The sequence below is a fragment of the Mustela nivalis genome (assembly GCF_964662115.1).
Source record: "Mustela nivalis genome assembly, chromosome: 2".
NCBI classification, from domain to species: Eukaryota; Metazoa; Chordata; class Mammalia; order Carnivora; family Mustelidae; genus Mustela; species Mustela nivalis.
The window spans coordinates 135,957,974-135,980,575 of record NC_139021.1 but is presented as its reverse complement, the minus strand read 5'-3'; the positions used below and the strand labels follow the sequence as shown (position 1 = coordinate 135,980,575).

The window sequence follows — 22,602 nt, the reverse complement described above, 5'->3', positions numbered from 1 at the left end:
AAGCTAGGTTTCCCCAACCCCCATCCAGAGAAGTAAGAGTTTTTCTCTGTATATTATATACTGTATTTACATTTCCTACAGCTAACAATAATAATAACAGCTACATTGTATCTTACCATGTGCCTTGCCCTGTGCTAGTCAACCCTATGAAGGAGGTTCCATTATTACTCTCATTTTACAAATGGGCAAACTGGGGCTCAGAGAGTTCATCCATTTGCTCAGTCAATCAGTATTTCCTGGGCACCTTGCTAAGTGTTGTGGGGGATACAAAGAAGAAACTGAGGTTCAGAGAAATTAAGTGATCAGCCCAAGCTCATATCACCAGTAATGGTAGAATTTTTTAAAAAGATTTTATTTATTTATTTGACAGAGATCACAAGTAGGCAGAGAGGCAGGCAGGGAGAGATGGAGAAGCAGGCTCCTCACTGAGCAGAGAGCCCGATGTGGGGCTTGATCCCAGGACCCTGGGATCATGACCTAAGCCAAAGGCAGGGGCTTTAACCCACTGAGCCATCAAGCTGCCCCAGTAATGGTAGAATTTATACCTAAACTCAGATCAAGAAAATGTGGTCAATCATCAAAAAAAAAAAAAAAGAAAGAAAGAAAGAAAGAAATCTTGCCATTTGCAATGATGTGGATGGAACTAGAGTGTATTATATTAAGCAAAATAAGTCAATCAGAGAAAGACAAGTATCATGTGATCTCACTGGTATGATGAATTTGAGAAACAAGACAGGATCATAGGGGGAAGGAGGGAAAAAATGAAATAAGATGAAATCAGAGAGAAAGACAAACCATAGGAGACTCTTAATCTCAGCAAACAAACTGAGGGCTGCTGGAGAGGAGTGGGGGTGGGAGGGCTGGGGCGGCTGGGGGATGGACACTGGGGAGGGCATGTGCTATGGGGAGTGCCGTGAATTGTGTAAGACTGATGAATCACAGACCTGTACCCCTGAAACAAATAATACATTATATGCTATTTTAAACAAAAGAATGAAAGAGAATGTGGTCAATCAGATAAAGGAGCACTTTTATAGCTGAGGAGGGGGGATCTGTAGAAATGTAGCAGGGAACAGAAGGAGAATGGGTAATGAAGTGGAAGGAGTGTGGGCTTCAGGTCTTGGCTCTGCCAAACACCAATTCTGTGTCTTGGACTATTTTACCTCTCCACACCCTAACAGAGATAGGGCTTATTTCATGGGGTGAAGACGAGATGAATTAAAACAAGTAGAGTGCTAAGCACATAGTAAGTAAATACCGCTAAGTGCCTGATACTTGGAAAGCGTCACAGAAGAGGTGAATTCCAAGCAGGACCCCAGAAGATGGGTAGGACTTCAACAGAGTTCTGGGCGGAGATGCAGGATGAAGAAATGAATCAAGGCAAGAATAAGCGAGAATTGTTTGTCGGGAACGCAGGGGATAAACGTGATAGAGGTCCACCCTCAGGAAGTCTACAACTGAGCCACGTTTGACCACCACGTGGTCAGCTCAGATTTAGCCGTGCTGCAGGAACAGGGGACCCCAAGATCTCAGTGGCCTACCACAGTAATGGCTTATTTCTCATGCACATGACGTGTCCGTGGTGAGCCAGTTCGAACTCTGCTCTGCCTCCACGTCCCTCTAAGACACAGGATCCAGGCTGACAGAGCAGCCCTTATCGGGGATACTGCCAGTCTTCTGGGAGAGAGAAGGGACTTGGAAAATCACCAGTGGACTCAGAAGTGACACATGCCATTCATGCCCACACATTTCAGGGGCCAAAGCAAGTCCAAGGCAAACTCTCATGTTATTAGGGCAGGAAAGTATAACCTGACCTAGGGAGTGGCAGTAACTATTCCAAAGGATAACGCACCGCCTTCCACGGCCACAGTCTCCTCTCGGTGCAGTGACTTTGGGCAGGTCCTTCCACCTCTCTGTCTGATGTTCTTATCTCAAAAAATGATTACTAAGAAGATAAGAAGATTCAAAGACATAGAGGGAATATAAGTACATTTTATATAAACAAAAACAAACATTATCATTATGGTACTTAGTGAGAAAAAAAGCATGGGCAGATAGATCAGGGCCGGCTTGCATAAGGCTGAACACTGGCCCAGGAACTCTCTTCAGGAAGCCACGGAGAGTCTGAACAGGACAGACAAGTTCTAGTTACTAGAGTGCCAGACAAGAAGTGTGATGCTGTAAGACATGCTTACCTCCTTGACATCTGACCACAATCCTGCTTCCTTCAATCAGGAAAATGTCACTACCCCTTCAGTTCATTCCAGTGCTGCCTGGTCAAGCCCCTAAACACACGCACACACTCACGCCCAGTCTGGGCAGGCTCCACAGCTATGTGTATGACCTGAGTGCGCCGCGGGGGCAGGGGGCGGAAGCCAGCATGGCACAGAGCTCGTCCTCATCTCTGCTCAGGGTCCCCCCTCCACACCCACTTACAAGGGTAATAAGACTCACACATACTTACTGAGAGAGCGATGGGTTCCTTCGACACGGCAGCCACATGGGGTTATAACCCTGCTGAGAGCAGGCACGGCTGCCTGTGTTTCTCCATCTCTTCGAAGGTGTTGCCCAAGGCAGCAGCAAGAAACTCACAGCCGGCTCCTCGTGCATAAAGCCTGGGTTTTAATTTGATAGCTGCATTTAGGTTGAACTTTTCCTTTCCTTAAAAGCACTGAAGATTTTCGAAAGGCAATTATCAAGGCTCTGGAAGGTAGGGTGGTCAGGATCCAAGAGTGAGGACGGAAGCCCTGGGGGAGCCAGAACGGCTGGCCTGGACCTGTGATGCCTGGGACCTGCTGAGGACCAGACTTAGCCCAAAGAAGCAGCTCACTTCTTCTCCTTCCTTTCCCCTTAATGGTCTCTCTATGTCCCTCCAGGGCTTCTTTATGGAGAGAGGCAGAATGGTCAAGCATCTGCTCCAAAGCCATGTGCCTGGTCAAATACTGGTCTTGGACAAGTCACTCGTGCTTTCTGACATTCTATTCCTTTCCCTATAAGATATAGATCCAGTGAGTTAATACGGATGCCACTCAGCACAGTGAGAGCATACCCAGTATGTGTGAACTACTACAGATCAGGCAGGTTCTCGAAATTCAACTCCCAGTGTGAGAAGTAGGTAAAGAACAGTCATTGTGCTCTGCCATGAAGGGTGCTGTGCTAAGGGCAGCCTTGGGACAGAAAACAGCCCTGGTCACATTGTTTCCATGAGATGCTATGATGAACCCAAGGTCAGGTTGGAAGGAAGGTCCCTCCTGATGGGTTTCTCTGGTTCGTGTCCCAACCACCTCCACAGATACTGAGCTGGCCTTCCAGGAACCCACGTGACCTCAGTCCTAGGGAGGCAGTGCCACACCAAAACCCTAGGGGCCTGTGGCCAGAACTTCAAGAGCATTTTCCCAGTCTCAGCTTATTCCAAGGGGATTCGCCAAGTGGAGTGGTGACTCCAAGTCCCCATTGCTTACCAGCCCAGGGAGGGCAGAGCTGACGCCACCACTCCGACCGGATGAGAAGAAGCCACAGACAAGGGGGAGATCTGGTGGGTACTGACCATGCTGGGTCAAAGGGGCTGGGCCAGGCAAACCGGCCACCTTTCAGGTATTCTCAGCAGAAGTCATTCTGGCAGGCTCAAGGCACAGACACTCTCTCTCCCCACTCACTTCCCTTCCCTTGGTAGGAGATGTGAACTGGCCATAGGCAGAGCTGTAGGGTCAGCATGGAGTAGAGCAAAAGGCCCCTAATGGGATGCAGGGCCCAGAGTTCAAGCCCCCAGTGCAGATGGTCTTTATGTGCAGCCTACAGCAAAACATTTTCCAGTTCTGGGTCTCAGTTTCTTTATTTGTAAAATAAAGGGATGATTTCAAAGGTCCCTTCCCGCTCTAGAATGAAATTCTTTAAGAAATGTGCTATTAAATAAATTAGGCTTTATTAGGTTCAAGCACATACTTGTTTTATTACTTTTAAGTCATTCAAATTAGATTCAAATTAGGTTAACCAAGTGTTGCCCTCCAGAGAGCCAAGGACTGGCGTCAATGATGAGATAAGAATAATTCATCGCCTCTTATCAATCAGCAGTCCCTAAATGGGTGCTTCAAAAGTGCTTGAGTATGCTTGAAAGCACTAAGTTTCTGTAATTTAAATATTCTCCCTTTAATCTTATTCACATCTTTCATTTGCTTAGCAAAATCTTTTTTCTCTTTTCTTTTTTTTCCCCTGCAGTCAGCAGGAGGGGAAATATCCTGGCTACTGTCAAAGTGATTGCAAATTCCCAGGCAGGACAGCCTCCCATAGGCTTGGCTGAAGCAGGAAAATTGAGAAATCGCTCTTCTCCCTCCCCACGTCAGCATCCCTGTGAGTCAACACCAAGGCAGGCGCTAAGTTGCTCTGTCACCTGAGTGACAGGGCTGCTAAGGAGCTCTCCATTTTTATTAAAATACATTTGCCTCCAAAGTCTGGCTTTTGGGGCATCATCAACAGCCAGCTGCCCGTCCCCACAAAGCCGGACCCCTCCCTGTGGCTTTCCCTACTCAGGCTGAACATGCTTTCAAGGGGTCTTGCTATCTTACACTTTCTGCCTTTCTCCTCCCAATCAGACCAACAGCCTCAAATGGAGAGGCATCTCCAGGCCCGGCCTGTAGCTGAGGAGGCTGGAAAGTGAGGTGAGAGCAAATCCGCCAGCTCAGAGGGCCTCTGATTGGTACCCTGGAGAGCTGCACCCTTTCACGCCCCACCCCACCCCCCCAAAAAAAGAAGGAACTAATTCAGCCTCAAGGCACCAAGCAGAGCTAACCTTGACAGGCTTCTCCAGGGTGGGTTTCTTCATGGCTGCTTTAGGAAGCAGTGAAAACACAGCTTTACAAGGTTTCCAGTTAATGAGCTGAATGTTAATGGAAAGAACTAGAAGACCTGGATTCTGAACCTCCAAGTACCAAAGGTGACTTAGATACAATTGGGCACCAGTGAACAGGGGGGACCGGGCTGGGGCTTGCCAGCTTCTCAGCATGGACCTCAAGCAACAGCAACCACTTCCTTTCATGGGTAGCAAAATGCCTAGCCTAGTTATTAATACGGCATCATTTCTCAGTTCCAGGCCTCTGAGCTCTCTTTCTCCACTCAGCCTCCATCCCTGGGGCAGAGGAGGAAGAAGTTTCTAACAAGACTTTAACACCCTGGGGCCTCCTTATATCTTTGAGTTGCCAGTGTCTCCCGACAACTAAGGAAAACATCAATAGAATCATGGCATATGCTTTTGTATTAAATGAATATCTGACATATTCATTACTGAAATTTACAGGCGAAAAGAAAAATTCTCCATCATCCCCTTATCGAGGGAGAGCCACCGATAGATAACATTTTGTTGTTCCTCTTTTTACTCCTTTTTTTCCTCTTGAATTTCTCTTTTAACCTTTCAAAGAAACTAGAGTGTTGCATCATTCAGTTTACAAGAATCTTGTAAGGAAAGTGCTGCCAGAGTAATTGGTTCTGTTTAACAAAGAGAGAAAACTGCCGGTCCCAGAGGTTCCGCTGTTTGAGCTCGAGCAGCAGTGTGGAAGCTTACCCCCTGCACCTGGCAGCCCGGTGCGTTAGGAGAGGCCTCAAAGGCAAACAGCTTCATTGGCAGCAAGTAACAAGAACACCCAAGAAACTAGAAAGCCAAGAAATTTCCCTTCCAGATCAGGTGAATTGATGGAGATCAACAGCTAGAAATGTGTCCACCGTTTTGAAATCCACCAGCAAGGAGTAGGTATGGTCAGAACTCCAAAGGAGAAGGTCCCCATCATGCCCATGAAATGACACGAGGCCATAAATGTCAGACACAACCAAATGAAAAGGGTGCCAGATTACGGTAGGGGGCGCGAAATCAGTGGGTTCTCCCAGACCCAGGGGTGTGGAGAACCGTCCAATTATCTGCGGCCTTTCTTTAGCGCCCACTGCAGAATCCTGGCAACATGGGAGTAGCTGTTTTCCCACAGCAAGGGAGCTGGGGGAGGGCTTGTGTGGATGTAGGCATGCGTGTCCCTCCTCCCCTGAGCTCAAGAACACCTGTGGAAAATGGGCTTTCGGGCAGATAGCGAGGCCTTTGGGCCTGGAGTCAGGAGGGCATCAGGCGGTCTGGAGAAGTGGACTGTCAGGAGTGCTGCCCAAGGAGACTGCCCCACCAAGAGTGCTCTTATTCCCAATTCCTCAAGGTGGGTTGAAACAAGCTTCCTGGAGGAACCTCTGGGCACCAGGAGGAGGCTGGGCCAGGCAAGATAAGGAGGAAGGGAGGGGAAGTCTCTGAGTGAGGAAACTGGTCCCTGCCAGAAGGAAATCATTTCTCTGGCCCTCCAGTCTAGAGGAAGAATCCAGAGCCAGGACAGAGGTTCACGGGGAGAGAGATAAAGGGAATTGGGTCAAAAACAGAGATATGAAAAATACAAAAACAAAAACAAAAAAACCCCAGAGATACGGCAATGTTCTTCAAAAGTAAACCGCACGACTCCAGTAAGTGTGTCAGAAAATGTCCAACCTCTTTGCTAAAAGAAATGGAAATATGACATCTTTTCTTTCTTTCTGTTTTTTTTTTGTTTTGTTTTTTGTTTTTGTCTATGAAATTAGCAAAGAATAAAAATCAGGCTGTAAAATGAGCAAGCTTTCTGGAGGATAATTTAGTAACACATATCAAATGTGTTTTAAAAAAGCTCATACCCATTGACCCAGCAATTCCACTTAAAAAGTAATCTCTCCTAAGGACATAATTAAGAGATGTGCCCAAAGAAATACAGCGAAGTTGTTCATTTATAGTGTTTCTTATAATACCCGCCACTACCCCTTCAGGAGAGAGATAAAGATAGAGATAGAGCGAGAGCAAGAGGGAGAGGGAGAGAGAGGGAAAAAACGTCCAAAAATAGGAGCTGGGTGAGGTAAAATTGAGATTTCCCTATAGACTAGGACAGCATGCAGCTATTAAAGGCTATGTGTTGACAGAGGAAGATGTTTACAATGTAACACCATGTCAAAGTTTTTGAAACTTACATATGGTATCATACCCCAAAATGAATCTTTATATAAAATATATAAATCTATGCATAGAGAAGTAACTGGAGAATCTTACATCAAAAAGCAAATAGACTTAATCTTAGGGGAGGGGTAGAAATACAGGTGTGTGCGTGTGTGTGTGTGTGTGTGTGTGTGAATAGGTTTTCACATTCTGCACTGAGCATGTGTTATTTTTATAATTAGATGATATATTTTGATGACATATTATTCCTTAAATAAACACATGGCTTACATTGGGATTTTTTTTTTTTTTAAATTAAACATCCAGAAACTAAGTCTTCTGCATCACCTAGGTTCTAAAGGTAAATTTCTAAGTCTGCTTTTTTCTCTGGAGATTTTCTCCTCAGCAGAAACACATTCCTTAGTCTCTTTTCCACATAACATGTCTAAGCAGGCAGCTTTAACATAGAAGAAAACCACACTACAGGGCTAGGGAAATCCCCCCGCCCCCTCCGACCCACCCCACTCCCAGGAATGGCTGAGCCAGACATTTGGGTCAGCTGGGGACCTGTCTCTGTCACAACCACTGCTTACCAAATGTACTAAGAGTTTCCCTATTTGCAGATCCCCATTCGGTCATGGATACTCTTCTGAGCACTCAACTAGACTCTGAGGGTCAAGCTACGGAGAAATCCCCAGAGCGTTGCAAGGACACCACCTCCCTTTCTGGGCTCTGGCAGCTGCAGAGCCCCCCGAAAACCTGCAGGGGGCCTCAGACACTCAGCAGTTCTGATCCACCCCAGGAGCCCTTTCCTCTCCTTCAGACATAGCTAAAATCAGCTCTGCCAGCTGACTGTGGAGGTGTCAGGCAACGAGTTTTGTCACATATCTACCCTGATCCTTGACCCCCACAGCAGCAAATGCAAATTGCTATTTATTCAAACTGCCACTTGATTATGTTGAAACCCAGTTGCTGAACCCAGAGAGAACAGTCTTTATGGTGGGTAGGAACTTCCTGTCAAGGACAGTTAATTTTAATTTTTCCACTGAGCTCAACCTCAAAGTGAGGTTGATTGCTACTCAGCAAGATGGCCTGCATTAGTGGAAGCTTTAATTGAGCGCAGATCTATGTCCCAAAAGCATAATGTTTGTTGTATACATACTTTGGGACGAGAAGAAAAATGAAAAACAGGTCTTTCTGAGGAAAAATTGAAAGCAGAATGTGGTCCATAGTCAGGATGGCAGCACTGAAGACCAGCTGGGGGGCTTGGGGGAACACTCCACCATCCCGTGGCTCAGTTCCAATGGGCTCTTTGCAAATGTTTTTAAAAGCTCAGTGTCTGCATTTAGGTCTCTCTTTCCCAAATACTGGACTCCATCATGGTTCCTCTCATGACCAAGAAAACACTCCAGGAAAAGAGCAACAGATCAGGGGTCCTTGGCCAAGGGGCCATAGCATATGTTTCCTGCTGCAAGGCTCCTTTTGGCCCAAGGTACTGATCAGTGTTAACATTCAATATGGTGCCTCTGTCTACATTCTTTTATAGATGACCTTGAAATGAGCCCTCAGCTGGAGCACAATGCCACTTCTGGCTTCTTGTTGTTATGGTTCCAGACCCCTGTCATCTCTTTCCTGAACTGTAGAACTGGCCTTTGCCCTGTTGATGGGAGATGTCGTCTTAAAACCTAGTTAGGATCAACCCTCCCCAAACATGGTCAAAAGCTGTCCTTGAGCCCCCCAAATACAGATCTAGTGACTTCCACCATCCAACCCCACACTCCCTCTCCAGACCTTTCTCTCTCTTCCTCTCACAAGCTATGCTCTGGCCAAATCAGCTTCCCCCTCCCAGCCCCCTTCCCAGTCCATCAGCATGTCCTGCCGTGACCCCACCTGCTCCAACCGCCTTCCTCTCCTGGCTATACAACAGCCTCCAACAGAGCTCCCTGCTTCTACTTTCTCCCCTCTCCAATCCATGTCCACACATCTCCAGACTGATTTTTTAAAAAGGAAACAATGCTCACTGCTTTCTTAAAACCCTCCATAGCAGGGGGTGCATTCCACCACCCTATCGGTAAAAGGCAGACTCTCCCCTGTGGTCTACAGTGTCCACCATGACCTGGCCCTGCCTACCTCTCCAATCTCCTCTTGTACCACTGTCCCCTTGCTACTGGAGCCAAATGTGCTCACCTTCTCTTCTTAGCACTTGCTATGTCCTTGGCCTGGAAGAGACACTTTTCCTCCTGCTCTTTCCCTGCCTAGCCCCTCATCCCTCAGTCTTAGCTTGAATACTACCTCCAGCAAGGCCTTCTCTGACCACCTTACTTAAAGTAGGACCACAGCCCTTTGGCACAGCTCCTACAGCTAACTGAAATGATCTTGTTTATTCATTTGTTGTTTATTTGCTCTTCCCATGAGAATCTATGCTTCCAGAGCGACCTTGACTAACCCGTTCACTGTTACATCGTCAGCACCCAGGACAGTGTCTGGCACACGTGCGATTCTAAATCATTATTTCTGATTAATGATTGATTACAGGAAGTAATACACATTTCCTGAAAGGCCTTCATTATCTCCAGCCTCCACCCCTCGGGCTACTTTCTTACCCTTGCCTCCCTCTTCCCCTCTGTCACCAAGCACTGACATTTGTAGTAAGGCAAACTCAAAGGGCCCTCACCCCTGAAAGTCCCCCCTGGCCTCTCTAGACATAAATAATTCCCACTGCTTCTGACAATGTACTTCTGCCCTATATTCCAAGGCCACCAACTTCAATGTGACTTTATTCCTTATTCCTGGAAATTCTTGCCTAGAAAGGTAAGGATAGAAATCAGAAAATCACAGTAGACTCCAGGAACTTCCTAAAATCAACTCCAACAATAGATAACTCAAATACCTCTCCTCAGAAAAATGCTTTGCCCAACTAGGCAATGATTCACTCATTAAAGTAAGGGTTCGACACTGTGTTCACCACCCGTGTGCACATCAATGTCAAGAATGTTGCCCAATCTCAATCAATTCTTTGCATGGAAACAGCATCTTAAACCATTCATTCGAGCCCCAACCCACGAAACCCTATAAACATCTGGAAGGTTCCGAGGAAAGGCCTGCTTTAAAGATGAGATGAACAGGTCATTCTGGTGACCTTTTAGGGGATATGAAATTTAGGGCATAGTGTCTACACCAGCTCTTCTGTGCTTGGTGAATGATGAAAGAATGAACAGACCAAGGACTAGCTCATCTACCCCCACCTTTCATTCTTACCCTTCTCAAAGAGACAGAGCCAGGAACATGCAGCCAAGGGGTCAGTTAGAGCAGGGCTTTGGATGACCGAAGTCCTTCATTTCAGTGACTAGGCCTTACTTTGGCACTGACAGCAGAAAACCAAGGGCAGCCCCTGAGAACCCCCCAGATCCAGGCCAAGGCACCACGCAGCTAACCAGCCTCTCCCCTCCGGCCCAGGGCGACAGCTCTGGACCGCTATGGGCTGCAGAAGGCCGGCTTCACGCACGTGCTGAATGCAGCTCAGGGTCGCTGGAACGTGGACACTGGACCCAACTACTACCGCGACATGGCCATCGAATACCACGGCGTTGAGGCTGACGACCTGCCCACATTCGACCTCAGCGTCTTCTTCTACCCAGCGGCCGCTTTCATCAACACGGCGCTCAGCCTTGACCACAGTAAGAGACCCACCATGAAACAACCCCAACAAACCTGCCTGAGGCCCCGCCCCTCCCATGAGGCCCCACCCCTCACCTTGGCTGGAGATGTGAGCTGTGGACTCACAAAGCCTGTTCTGTGGGGTTGGGAGTGATTGAGTTGGGATTATCTGAGCCCCAGGAGGCTGGGAGCCACACTGAGCGTGCTGTTTGTGGGCTTCAGGAATTGGAGGGTTCAGAGGAAAGGCCTTTGGTCTGAATCCCAATTCCTACGGCTCATTAGCAAGCTCGGAACAGCAAGGATGCTGTCTGGATGCCCTCAGAGGGACTATAGCCCAGATGTCAATTGTCCAAACCTGACTAATAGCTGAGGCTTCAAAGCCAGAAAAGCTTCAGGGAGCTGACTGGACTGGGAATTCATGGAGAGACTTCAAATTCTCCTGCCAACCAACCAAGCCTGCTGCCTCCCCTAAATCTCCCTTCACCAACACCACCAACACACAGTCTAGTGAGGCCCCCTGTAGAAAGCTGACATCCTAGCCTTCTAAATGGCGAATGATATTTGAGAACCCGAGTTTTGCACCCATGATGTCCAACTTCCCCAAGGTTAATTATCCATTTTTAAAATCACAGTGCTAGTCCTTGCACTCAAAATTCAGTTTTAGCTGTCTAAGCCAGGTAAAGGCTTCATGGCTCTTTCTGAGAGAAGGGCCTGGTTTAGGTTTGCTCTGGGGTAAAATAGTATGCAATTATTGCTGCAAGGGGGTGTTTCAGGGGCATTTCATAGAGGCCAGAGGGACTTATACTCCCTACTCAGTGCTCTGACTTTAGGCCCACATTTCATACCCCTTTATGGGACCATCACATTGTCCAGTTACTAAAAGCCTTTCTTGCCACAAGAGACTGGGATTATGAGGCTCAGTGACTAGCTGACCAGTCTGCTTCAGGAACCTGCAGTCTGCAGCTGGGCCCCGCCCGAGTCCCAGACCTTGATGGCCCTCCCCTAGTGGTCCTGGCCCCACAGCTGGGCACCAACAGTTTGTCATTGTTTTGGTTCAGAAAGCAAAGTCCCAGTGAGGAAAAACCCTCACAGAGCTGAAGGGCTCCTATTAGGGGATGCCTCATTTCAAAGTCATGCTTTTATGAGACTATTTGCGGACAATCTTTTGCATTATATGTATTCTGGGTTTCTAGGTAGTATCAAAAAGCAACTGGCCTCTGACTCATCAATGTGAGGTAAAATTCGCCTTAAATTATTTGAAGTTAACCGAAAACATATTTGACAAGAAAAAAACAAAAAACAAAAAACGAGAAACTGCCACAGCCTAATCCTTTGGTTTCTGTTTAATGTGTACTCTTTCACCATTACTGTATCTTCAAACTTTTTCTTAATGGAAGGGGTCTGGCAGGCTTTGGAGAAGATGGGGCGGGATTTCACGCCATATAACTGACTAACAACGTGGTTTCTCTAAGCTTTGCTTTCTCAATCTGGTGATGAAAATATTTACCTTGGAAGGTTATAATGAGCATCGGCAGTAACCCACATAGAGCACGCCACATGGAACCCGGTGCACAGCAGGTCCTCAGATGTGTTTGATAAAGGGAGGTCGTGCACCATGAAACACATAACCACACTAGCATGTGTGCGCCATCGTAATAAAGTTTCCAATCCCAAAAGAAAAAAAAAAAAGGAAAAAAGACATTCCAACTTTGAACTAGGGCAGTAGACTCACATGACAGCTTGTTTTCAGTTCCTGGCGCACCATTTTAGAGTCCTCCCCCCTCTGCTGAATTAGGGAATAATGAGGCTCGCAAAGCATGTGTACTCCTGGGCAGATCAGAGCATTGACGAGGAGATGTCAGGCTGCAGTGGATCCCGACCCGTGGGTCATATTTTCGAAAGTACCTAGCAAAGAAAAGAAAGGGCCAAGAGAGAAAAGTATATGCTCAGGTCAGAGACTAGGCAGGGGATAGAATCAGGGGGTGTGGGACTAGACCTGTTGGCTGGGCAACGGGAACAGGATAGGATCCCATTCCCAGGTGGGAGGCGGTGCTTTGCACTTGAATATTCTCAAGTCTGGAGCTCAAATCGATTGCAAACCCTGAGGAACCTGGCAGGGACAGAAGCAAATGAAGCTGGCTGCGTCGGATGTGTGCTTGTTGTGAGATGGAGAACCCCAGATTCTCCCCAAAGGGGGTGCTTGCTACTCCATCTCAGCCAACAAACATGGGTCTGGCAAGAATCAGTGCAAATGCGATTGGTTAGATTTTTCAGGAAAAGTCTTCAATCTGGATGTTAATGTGAAATTGCCCAATTTTTTAAGTGTTGGCGACACCTTGAAATTTTCTTAAAATACCACAAAGACCAAACCAAAGAAATCTGGAGACTGTCCCTTTGAAACCTATGCTGGGTGGTCAGAGTAACAAAGTAAGATGCTCATTAGTCAGCGATGGCACTGTCACAGACTCCACCCACTGGGGACAGCCTGTACTCAGCGTCCGTGCCGTGTGCAGGGGGCAGCATGGGGCATCTAGTCATTCACCGGAAGGCTAGGGGATGCTACTCTGGCATATGGGAGCCAGGCTCCCTCATATGTTTCCTATTATACTCTTGATGTAAGAGGTGTTGATGGGCAGTCTGGACTGAAGGCAAGGCATCTCTCTCTCTCCCCTCTCTTGTCTTTCCTGTTCTTCCTTGGCTAGTTTCTGCCACGTGTACACTGTTTCCCACTGCTGCCCCTCACATCAAGTCTTGTTTACTTTTGGTGAAAAGCCTTCCTTGTGGTGCTGTAGAGCTGTATCGGAGGCTTGTAGTGAGCCCCGTGGGACCCGCCCCTACCCCTATCCTACCCTGACCCTTCTCTTATGAAAGAACTCCTGGGACAACTGTAGTCAAGGCTTGAAAAATCTCAGAAATAAGCTAGTTCAGTGTCTGGCCCTTAGAGGTGGGGAAACAGACGCCCAGAGAAGCCAAATGATGTGCCCAGGGTCACCAGAGCTAATCAGAGGCCAGCAAGAATTCCTCCGGTCACCCAGGCTTCTCGGAAGAGTCCTTTGGCCTTATTCTGAACATCCGGTGAATTTACCGTCTAAGAGGTCACCAAAAATCATGAAAGGTGAGGCACTCCAGATGGTTATAAGGTCTGGAAACAACTGAACGTGTCACTCTTCTGTGGAGAGAGACGTACCGACAAAATACTGCCGTGGAAACCCCATTTGGACAGCCTTAACTGCTCCTGGCATGGTGTCCTCGGAGGTGAAGTCGTGTGGTTTTAATTTAAGAAATCCCAGGGCCCATACTGGGAAGCTCTAAAGATCAGGTTTTAGTATCAACGCTCTCCTTTTGTTCTTTCTTTTTCTTAAACAGTCTGTAGCCTGCTTTTGAAGCCATCTTAAAATCTATTACGGATAAGGCAGGTAGGAACAAATAAACGAAGTCCACTTTTGAGCAGGAGCTTGGCTCTCTGGTGCTTAGAAGCTTTATCCAGAGCAGATTTTCAGGGTGTTTTGAGATTCTCCTGCCCCACCGCAGCACGCACGGGCCTCCCCCTCGCAGTTCAAAACACAACATGCACCCTCTGTCTGACACCTTCCACCATACCCAGAACCATTTCGGGAAATGTAAGAGCTCTGCCTGCCTTTGCAGGCCGCTGAGGGAAGGAGGTGAGGGTGAGACAGGCAAAGAGCCTTCCTCCAAAACCAAGACAGGAGGTTGTTTGTAAGAGTCCACCCCTGGCAGGGGTGGGGTGGAGTTGAGGGTAGGGGTTGGTGGGTAACAGGCTTGGCCTCTCTATCTGATTTGAGTGACAGAGGCCTATCTTTTGATCACCAGTGAAAATGTGCACCTGGAAAGCAGCAGCAGCTCTGGATATGGGTTTTTATAAGATTGTGGAAATTCACCTTTTGGTAAAGGCCAAGGGGAACTATTTCATTGAAATGTCCATTTTCAAGACACAGATTGGGACCACTCAGAGTGTTATAAGAATCCATTTAGTGGGTGCAACCAGCATTTCTTTTAAGAAAATGAATAGATTAGAAAAGAATTGTGGCAAAATTTCGTATGACCTTGTGGAGCTTCTGCCTGCTCTACACATGCTTGTGATACCACACAGAATCCAAGAGATCCGAATGTGGGGTGACAAAAGCCGGGGGTGGGGGTGGGGATTACTGTTCTGCCACTGCCCAGCAAACTGGGCCAATCACTTCTTTGCACTTTGTGTCCTCTGTGACATGGGGATGATAACTGTGTCTCCTGCATGTTGGCTGGGCCGACTGAATCTGGTAAACTATTTAAGAATGTACTCGGCAGATTTGGGGGTGAGGAGAGGTTCCACACGTGTAAGCCACGAATGGTTGTTCACGCACAACGGAGGGAGAGCCACTGAGAGGGGAAAATGCCAGTCCCGACACAGCTGGCTTCGCGCAGGGCCCTAATGCTGGCTTGGCATTAACCAGAGAGCTTGGGGGTGGCTCTGGTGTGGGTGCTGCGGGGAGAAGGCCCAAGGCCACTTTCCATGCCCTTGTCCTCTGAGCCTTCCCAGGAGTGTTCTCATGCTGCACCCCAAAGGGTGCTCCTTAGCAGAGCCACAGAGCAAAGAGGGAATGGTGCCTGGGGGAGCCGAGACAGGCCCTTACCCCGAGGGAGACCTACCAGGCTCACGGGGTTGACGACATTAAGGCGGCTCTTCGTATAACCAAAGTTCAGCTCCAGGAGCTTGTGCTGGAGCTGAGCGCACCCTTCTCTCCCTTCCGCCTTTGTCTTCCAACCCCCTCCATCTCCCTTCGCCCTTTCCCTCCCCTCTCCTCCCCTCCTCCCACTTAACAGACTTCAGGCTCCCAAAAGACTTAATGAACTACAGCTTTCGTCTGTTTCAAGCATTTAGTCATGACAGGAAGAATTACCCTTTTTGCCAGGAGAGGAAGAAACACTTTAGTTATCAGCAGAGCTGGCAAGAGGCCAGGCAGCCTCTGGAACAGTCTGTGGGGATTAAAATGCCAGAGGTACATTTCAGTCAGGAGCACGGTCATGCCATGCAAGAGCCAGGGCCAGTCGCCCCCAAACCTGACCCAGCAGTAAAGAAGCCGGCCCTGCTTCTTGCCTTCTTTTCTAGTCCAACATGGACAAGGAAAAAGTGGTGTGGTCACATTCTTGTAGCTCAGCAACATGGCGGGTGGGATAGAGAGCCGCCTGGTTAGCTTGTAGAGATTCGTGAAAATGAAGTGATCGAATGAACCGTTCCTTATGAAGCACCTCTCTATGCCAGCCCTGTGTGTGTGGAGAGACCAATATGGAGACCTTACTGTTGGGCAAGGTGTGCAGGCCTCGCCGGCAGGGGGAAGAGAAAGAGCCTCCCCAGGCCGGATGGACGGGTCCTCTTGGATTTCTCACACCGCCTGGGCCACTGTCCTGGGCATGGTCCCCTGGCACAGGTGAGGGGTGAGAGTGAGGACACAGGGAGCCACACTCATCCAGAAATATTCTTTAGCAAACTGTTCTCCTATCCTTCTGATGTTCCACAAGCCAGATGATGTCCATAAGTCTTCTTGGTCATCCTTCTGAGCTTCAGGCCCAAGACTTAAGAACAGAGACATCACTGCGGTCACAAGTCCCACAGCTCAAACTGCCCAGCCATCTCAACCCCAGCCGGGCTCTCCCACAATGTCAGGAGAGGGAACCACTGAGATGGCAGTGTTGGGGACAGGCCGAGAGCTTAACCTTACTACTTTCTCTGTCCACAGAGCCCAGAGGTCTGCGGACAGCCCACAGAAGGGTCTCAGCAACAAGTTGCTTTAAATGATTTCTAGTGACAGCACCTTCTTTTTGGGTGACCTCTGGTATGTCACTTAACAACTCAGAGCCTGTTTTCATCTGTAACACGGGGATGATTGTAATGAACCTTGAAGTTCTGTTAAGGATAGAATGAGATCAGGGGAGGAGTCAAGATGGTGGAGAAGTAGCAGGCTGAGATGACATCAGGTCACAGGAGATCAGTTAGATAGTTATCAAACCATTGCGAACACCTACAAATCCAACAGGAGATTGAAGAGAAGAAGAGCAGTAATTCTAGAAACAAAAAATGGACCACTTCCTCAAAGGTAGGACATACGGAGAAGTGAATCAGAAACGTCGGGAAGACAGACCATGGTGGGAGGAGCCAGCTCCCAGCAAGCAGTGGAGCAATAGAGCACAAAATCAGGACTTTTAAAAGTCTGCTCCACTGAGGGACATCGCTCCAGAGGCTAAGCGGGGGTGGAGCCCTCACAGGGACAGCATGGCCTCAGGCCCCATGGGGTCACAGAAGGATCAGGGATGTCTGAGTGTCGCAGAGCTTGCAGGTATTGGAGCAGGGAAGCCGGCTACAGAGACGGAGCTGAGGAGTGAGCTCTCAATTTGGGGTTACCTTAAACTGTGATCTGTGGCACAATCAGACCACTGCTCTTTGAGCAGGGACCCCACAAGTGGCAGATCTGGGGACTCACCTTCCTTCTCTGGAGGCAGGAATCTGCTGGGTTTGGAGACTCCAAATGGAGCTGCTGTGTGCCAGAGACAGAAACACTTGGTCACAGGCCAGTTGAGGACAGAGCGTGGCCGGAGACCAGGGAGATGGGAGTGATTGACCGCTTTTCCCCAAGGGTACACTGAGGATTGGGGCCCTGAGCCCTCAGCATCTCCAGGCCAGAGATTGGGAGGCCACCATTTTCATTCCCTTCTTCCAGAGTTCTATGGAAAGCGTTCAGGGTAAAAAGCTCCTGAAAGCTAACTGGAGAAGATTACTCAGCCCAGCCCCTGGCAAGGGCGGCGCAATTCCACCTCAGGCAAAGACATTTGAGAATCACTGCAACCGGCCCCTCCCCCAAAAGATCAGCAAGAACATCCAGCCAAGACCAAGTTCACTGATCAAGGGGAACAGTGGAATTCCAGAGGAGGGGAAAGCAAAGTATGGAATTTCATGGGTTTCTCCCCATGATTCTTTAATCTTGCAAAGTTAATTTAATTTTTAAAGTTTTATTGTTTACTTATTCTAATTTTTTAAAGTTTTACTCTTTCCTCTTTTAACGTTTTTTAACTAGTTTATCTTAACAATGCCTTTCTTTAAAAAATCCTTTTGAAACTTCATTATTATAATCATATTTTATCCTTTATTGTATCTAACTTTATTTTTTGTATACATATAGGGTTTTTTCTTCCAAAAATTTTTGGGATACTTCTTCTAATAGATCAAAATATACCCTAAATCTAGTACATGGCTTTGTTCTAGTCTCCAGCCTGAGCAAATTCTCTCCACTTCCTTCTTCTTTCTTTTCCTAACCAACTTATCAACTCCTTTTTAAGAATTTTTTAAAAAATTTTCATCTTTGCAGTCATATCCCATTCCTTAATCAGGTTTACCCTTATTTTTGTATATATATATGTAAGTTTTTCTTTCTTTAAAATTTTGGGAGGTAGTTTCTTCTAAGAGACCAAAATACACCCAAAATCAAGTGGGTGGCTCTGTTCTATTCACCGATCCAATATATATATATTTCTCTTAATCTCCTTTCTTCTCCCCATGATTTGGGGTCTCTTCTGATTTGGTTAACACACATTTTTCTGGGGTCTTGCCACCCTTTTAGTATTTTATTCTCTCATTCAGATATTTTTGTTTGTTTGTTTTGTTTTTTAAGATTTTATGTATTTATTTGACAGAATGAGAGAGAGAGATCACAAGTAGGCAGAGCAAGAGGGGGAAGTGGGCTCCCTGCTGAGCAGAGAGCCTGATGTGGGGCTCGATCCCAGGACCCTGAGATCATGACCTGAGCCGAAGGCAGAGGCTTAACCCACTGAGCCACCCAGGCACCCCAGGGAGGTTTATTTTAATAGACTTTTCAGATAATTGTGGATAGTCTTTTCTAATACTACACCAAAACTTGATAAGTAATCATTTTTTAAAGCTAGCTGTGATGTGGCATCTGAAACTGTATCAGTGAACTTCATACGTACTTTGTTACATGAAAATCCATTGGTCTTGCACTTTGAGTGGATTTTTTTTTTTTAACCCATGCATGATTTTATAATATCCCATGTTGGCCATTTGGAAAATATTGGTTCCCTAATTTATGTTATCTTCCAGTTGTTGACAGTTTTCATTGTAGATTATTGAAAGAACACTTTTTTTTTTTTTTAAAGAACACTTTTCTTAATATCACCACCAATCTCAACTGAAAAACTGTCAACGTCACAGAAATAAGTACAAGTTTCCTAAATTCTAATTTTTTAACTAAAGATTTTATTTATTTTTATTTATTTATTTGACAGAGAGAGAGATCACAAGTAGGCAGAGAGGCAGGCAGAGAGGGGGAAGCAGGCTCCCTGCTGAGCAGAGAGCCCGATGCAGGGCTTGATCCCAGGACCCTGAGACCATGACCCGAGCTGAAGGCAGAGGCCTTAACCCACTGAGCCACCCAGGCACCCCCCCCAAACTCTATCTTTTGCTCAAAGCCTTGCATTTTATCACTGACAACAAATACCATTGGTTGTTTCCTTTGAAATGAGAGACTTACTTCGTTCACTTTGGAGACAGAGTCTGCCAAATACCCAAATGTGAATTATCCTGGTTTTCCTGTCATTTGTTCTTTTACATAAAAACGGTGTTTCACGAAGAGTGGCTAATTCAGCTCGCAACTCAATCTCACATATGTTTTTTTTCTTGTGATAACCATCTGACTTTGGTACTCAGCCCAAGTGCTTTATGTGTACGTACGATTTTATCGCACAGAATATTAAGTAGAAGTGTAACCAAAGGCTGAAATTTGATAAAAGTCATTTTTACTGCTTCATCAAGGATATTCTTAAGGGAAACTGGCATCCGCCCCACCCCGGGCCCCGAGAGTGCGTGGTGACGAAGGATGCAATGATTACTAGCATAGTTAGGTGCCTCTTCTCCCCACTGCATTTCAGGTAAGATCCTGGTTCACTGTGTCATGGGCCGCAGCCGGTCGGCAACTCTGGTCCTAGCCTACCTGATGATTCACAAGAACATGACCCTGGTGGACGCCATCCAGCAAGTGGCCAAGAACCGCTGTGTCCTACCCAACCGGGGCTTTCTGAAGCAGCTCCGGGACCTGGACAAGCAACTGGTGGAGCAGAGGCGACAGGCCCAGTTTGGTGACAACAGTGATAAGGCTGGTGAGAAGGACCCATAAAGCCCCTTGCACAGCGTGCAGAGACACTCGGGAACGGAGAGGGAAGGCGGAAATCGCCCTGCCCTGGGACTTGGGACAGTGAAACCAAAGCCCGACTTCCTCCCAACTCAAACTTCCCAGGTGTGCGCTGATGAACAGGGAGGATTCAAAGCTGCCGCCTGACAAGCTCTTGGCTTCACAGTGGAAAGAGGTAGACAGCCCTCTCAGCAGAACTGGTTACACATGAGCACATAGCTCTGCACCAAGGCACCTGTATATATTTTTATTTTTTTATCTGGTGAGCAGAACAGGGTTGGAAAATGTCAGGCATTGTGCTGTGATTAAATGTTTTGGCTCTGTCTGAAAGTCATATATATATATATATATATATATATTTTTTTTTGAGACTTTATTTGTCAGAGAGAGAGGGAGAGCGAGCACAGGCAGGGGGAACAGCAGGCAGAGGGAGAAGCAGACTCCGCGCTGAGCAGGGAGCCTGAGGTGGGGCTCAATCCCAGGACCCTTCACCAACTGACCCACCCAGGCATCCCTGCAAGTCATATTCTGAAAGAATAATTTCAAAGTATAGTTTGGTTGTTTTCCTAGCCGCAGGAAAGTGCCCTGGATACTTGTGTTACGAGAGAGTTCACCCATCTTATTAGCGGGTCCCCTCTCTGGAGCATCCATACTTCCTTACCATCTCCTGCATCTTCTTTGCCACCCCCTGGCTTGGGTCACTTCCCACACCCGCCCCGTAGATGCTGCTCTCTGCCGAGTGCAGAGAGTAACTCATTTATTAGGGCTGGGTTGTGTGTCCTGAGTCCCTGTACAGAGGCCCCTACCTTGTGTTCTTTCTCCTTCCTTAGGAGCTAGGGCTCTTCAGAATCTTAGCCAGAGTTGCCACTCCCCAGAGAAGTTCCATGGACTGTGCACAAGAGGTTGACTTCACAATTTTGGAAAAAAGGAGAAGGATACTACTTGGAGAAGCTCCTTTCATTTTGATTCTAGTCAAAGCAACACAGGCTTGTTTTCAGTCACACCAGCACGTATTTGCAAACGTGTTTGGTGTTTAATGGGAGAACAAGGCAGTCAAGTGAGCTCAAGTGTGGAATTTCCCTGCCCCTGAGAGCTAAGCCAGGCACTGCGTTTTATTTTTGAGGAGAAAACAGCAGGAAGCAACAAGCAGGTAGATGGCTTCTGGAACCAGGAGCCCTAACCTAGACAGAATCCACGGAGAGATGACGATGGAGATGCCAGAGGTCGAGGACAAGAAAGGAACAAGGTCAGTTCCTCCTAATGACTCCGATTTCATTCTGAGGGAGCCGTACACAGGCTCTTGGGAAAGAGACACAGACTGAAAGGGGCTCTAGGGTCACAGAGGTGCCTACCTCGACTTTCCCGTCAGAGGATCCCAGTACCACTGTTCCTTGTCCAGAGAGAAATTAGTATTTCCGCTTTATTGAAATACTGTATTTAATACATCATAATTAAATACTTAGATTTAAATGAATCCATTATGAAGGAAGCGTGTAATGCATGGAAGTTCTCTTGAACTTGTCCCCACCTTCCAACATGCTCCCACCTCTTTGTGGGGGTATGAATCCTACTGAAGACAGCAGAAGCAGAGAACTTTGAGGTTGGAGTAACTGTCTCTTCAAGATGGCTCCCAGGCGCCTGAGGTAGGAGAAAGTAGCAACAGAAGTTTTTGCGAAAACATTTCAAGTCTTCAGGAGTAAGTTATTTGGTCAGAAAGTATTCATTAAGAACTTACCACATGCCCAAAACTGGGTTAGGAAGTAAAAAGTAAAAACAAAATGGCAGATTGTGACCTAGTGCAATGAGGGAAACAGGTATTGAGGTGAAGAACAGTTGGGGACGAGGCAGTCAAAGACCTCTGTGAGGAGCTGGGGTGAGTTGAGACTTGAAGGATTACACCTTCCAAAGAGGAGGGATCATTTTAGCCTGAGGAAAAGAATAGTGCTGGTGAAGGCCCCTGGGGTGACAAAGAGGTGTGTTTTTGAGGAACTGCCCTTGAGTGAAGCTGGAGCTCGTGGGTGAGAGGAAGAGTGGAAGGAGAGGGTTATAGAAACTAGATTTTATTTCAAATGCAGAGAAAAACCACTGAAAGATATTAAGCAGGGGAATGGTATGATCTATGTTGTAAGGAGATCACTCCTCCAGAACGGTGGAGAATGGCTTGCTGGGAGTTGAGAAGGGAGGCAAGATGAAGAGTCAGGGGGCTGTTGGAACTGTGGACAGGAAGGGGAAGGTGGCCTGGATTGAGACAGTGCCAGAGGACTAGGCCTCAAGATTTGTTTGGAATTATCCTGGAGAATCAACCAAACCTTCTGAGAGGGGAGAGAAAAATGAAAGCTACTGATTCGGTTTCTTGCCTGAATATGGAGATGGGATTGATGAGGGCAGAAATCGGGGGAGGAGACTGGAGATTAGCAGTTACCTCACATCTGTAAGACCTACAAAAGGTGTCCCGTGTCATTTGACCTTGAATCTAGAGGGAGCTTAGAGGAATGTTCATAACTAGAGATGTAATTCTGGGTGTCATCTGTATGCAGGTGGTGTTTGAACTCATCGTAGAATGAGGGGAGAGGAGAAAAGAGAGGAAGCCCCAGGCCTGAGCGCTTCAGCACCTGTGTTTAAAGCTGGGACTAGGTGGCAGAGGGAGATACAGAGAAGGGAGAAGGAAAACCAGGAATGTGGAATTATGGACGCCTGAGCACAAAGAAATGGAAGGTATTGCTTCATCATGTAACTGTGCTGGTACTCTGAGTTTTGACTGTAGACTGCTGG

The 22,602-nt window shown here is 47.2% G+C and overlaps 1 protein-coding gene across 2 annotated transcripts in view; it reads left to right on the top strand.

Moving 5' to 3' along the window:
* Positions 1-20,160, top strand: part of DUSP29 (dual specificity phosphatase 29) — a 34,742-nt gene extending 14,582 nt beyond the window's left edge. For both annotated transcript variants that reach the window (XM_082722590.1, XM_082722589.1), the window contains exons 3-4: positions 10,433-10,653; positions 19,571-20,160. In XM_082722590.1, the coding sequence (XP_082578716.1) occupies positions 10,433-10,653; positions 19,571-19,815 (466 nt within the window). In that variant the 3' untranslated portion in view covers positions 19,816-20,160. The remainder of the gene's footprint in view (positions 1-10,432; positions 10,654-19,570) is intronic.
* The last annotated feature ends 2,442 nt before the right edge of the window (positions 20,161-22,602 follow it).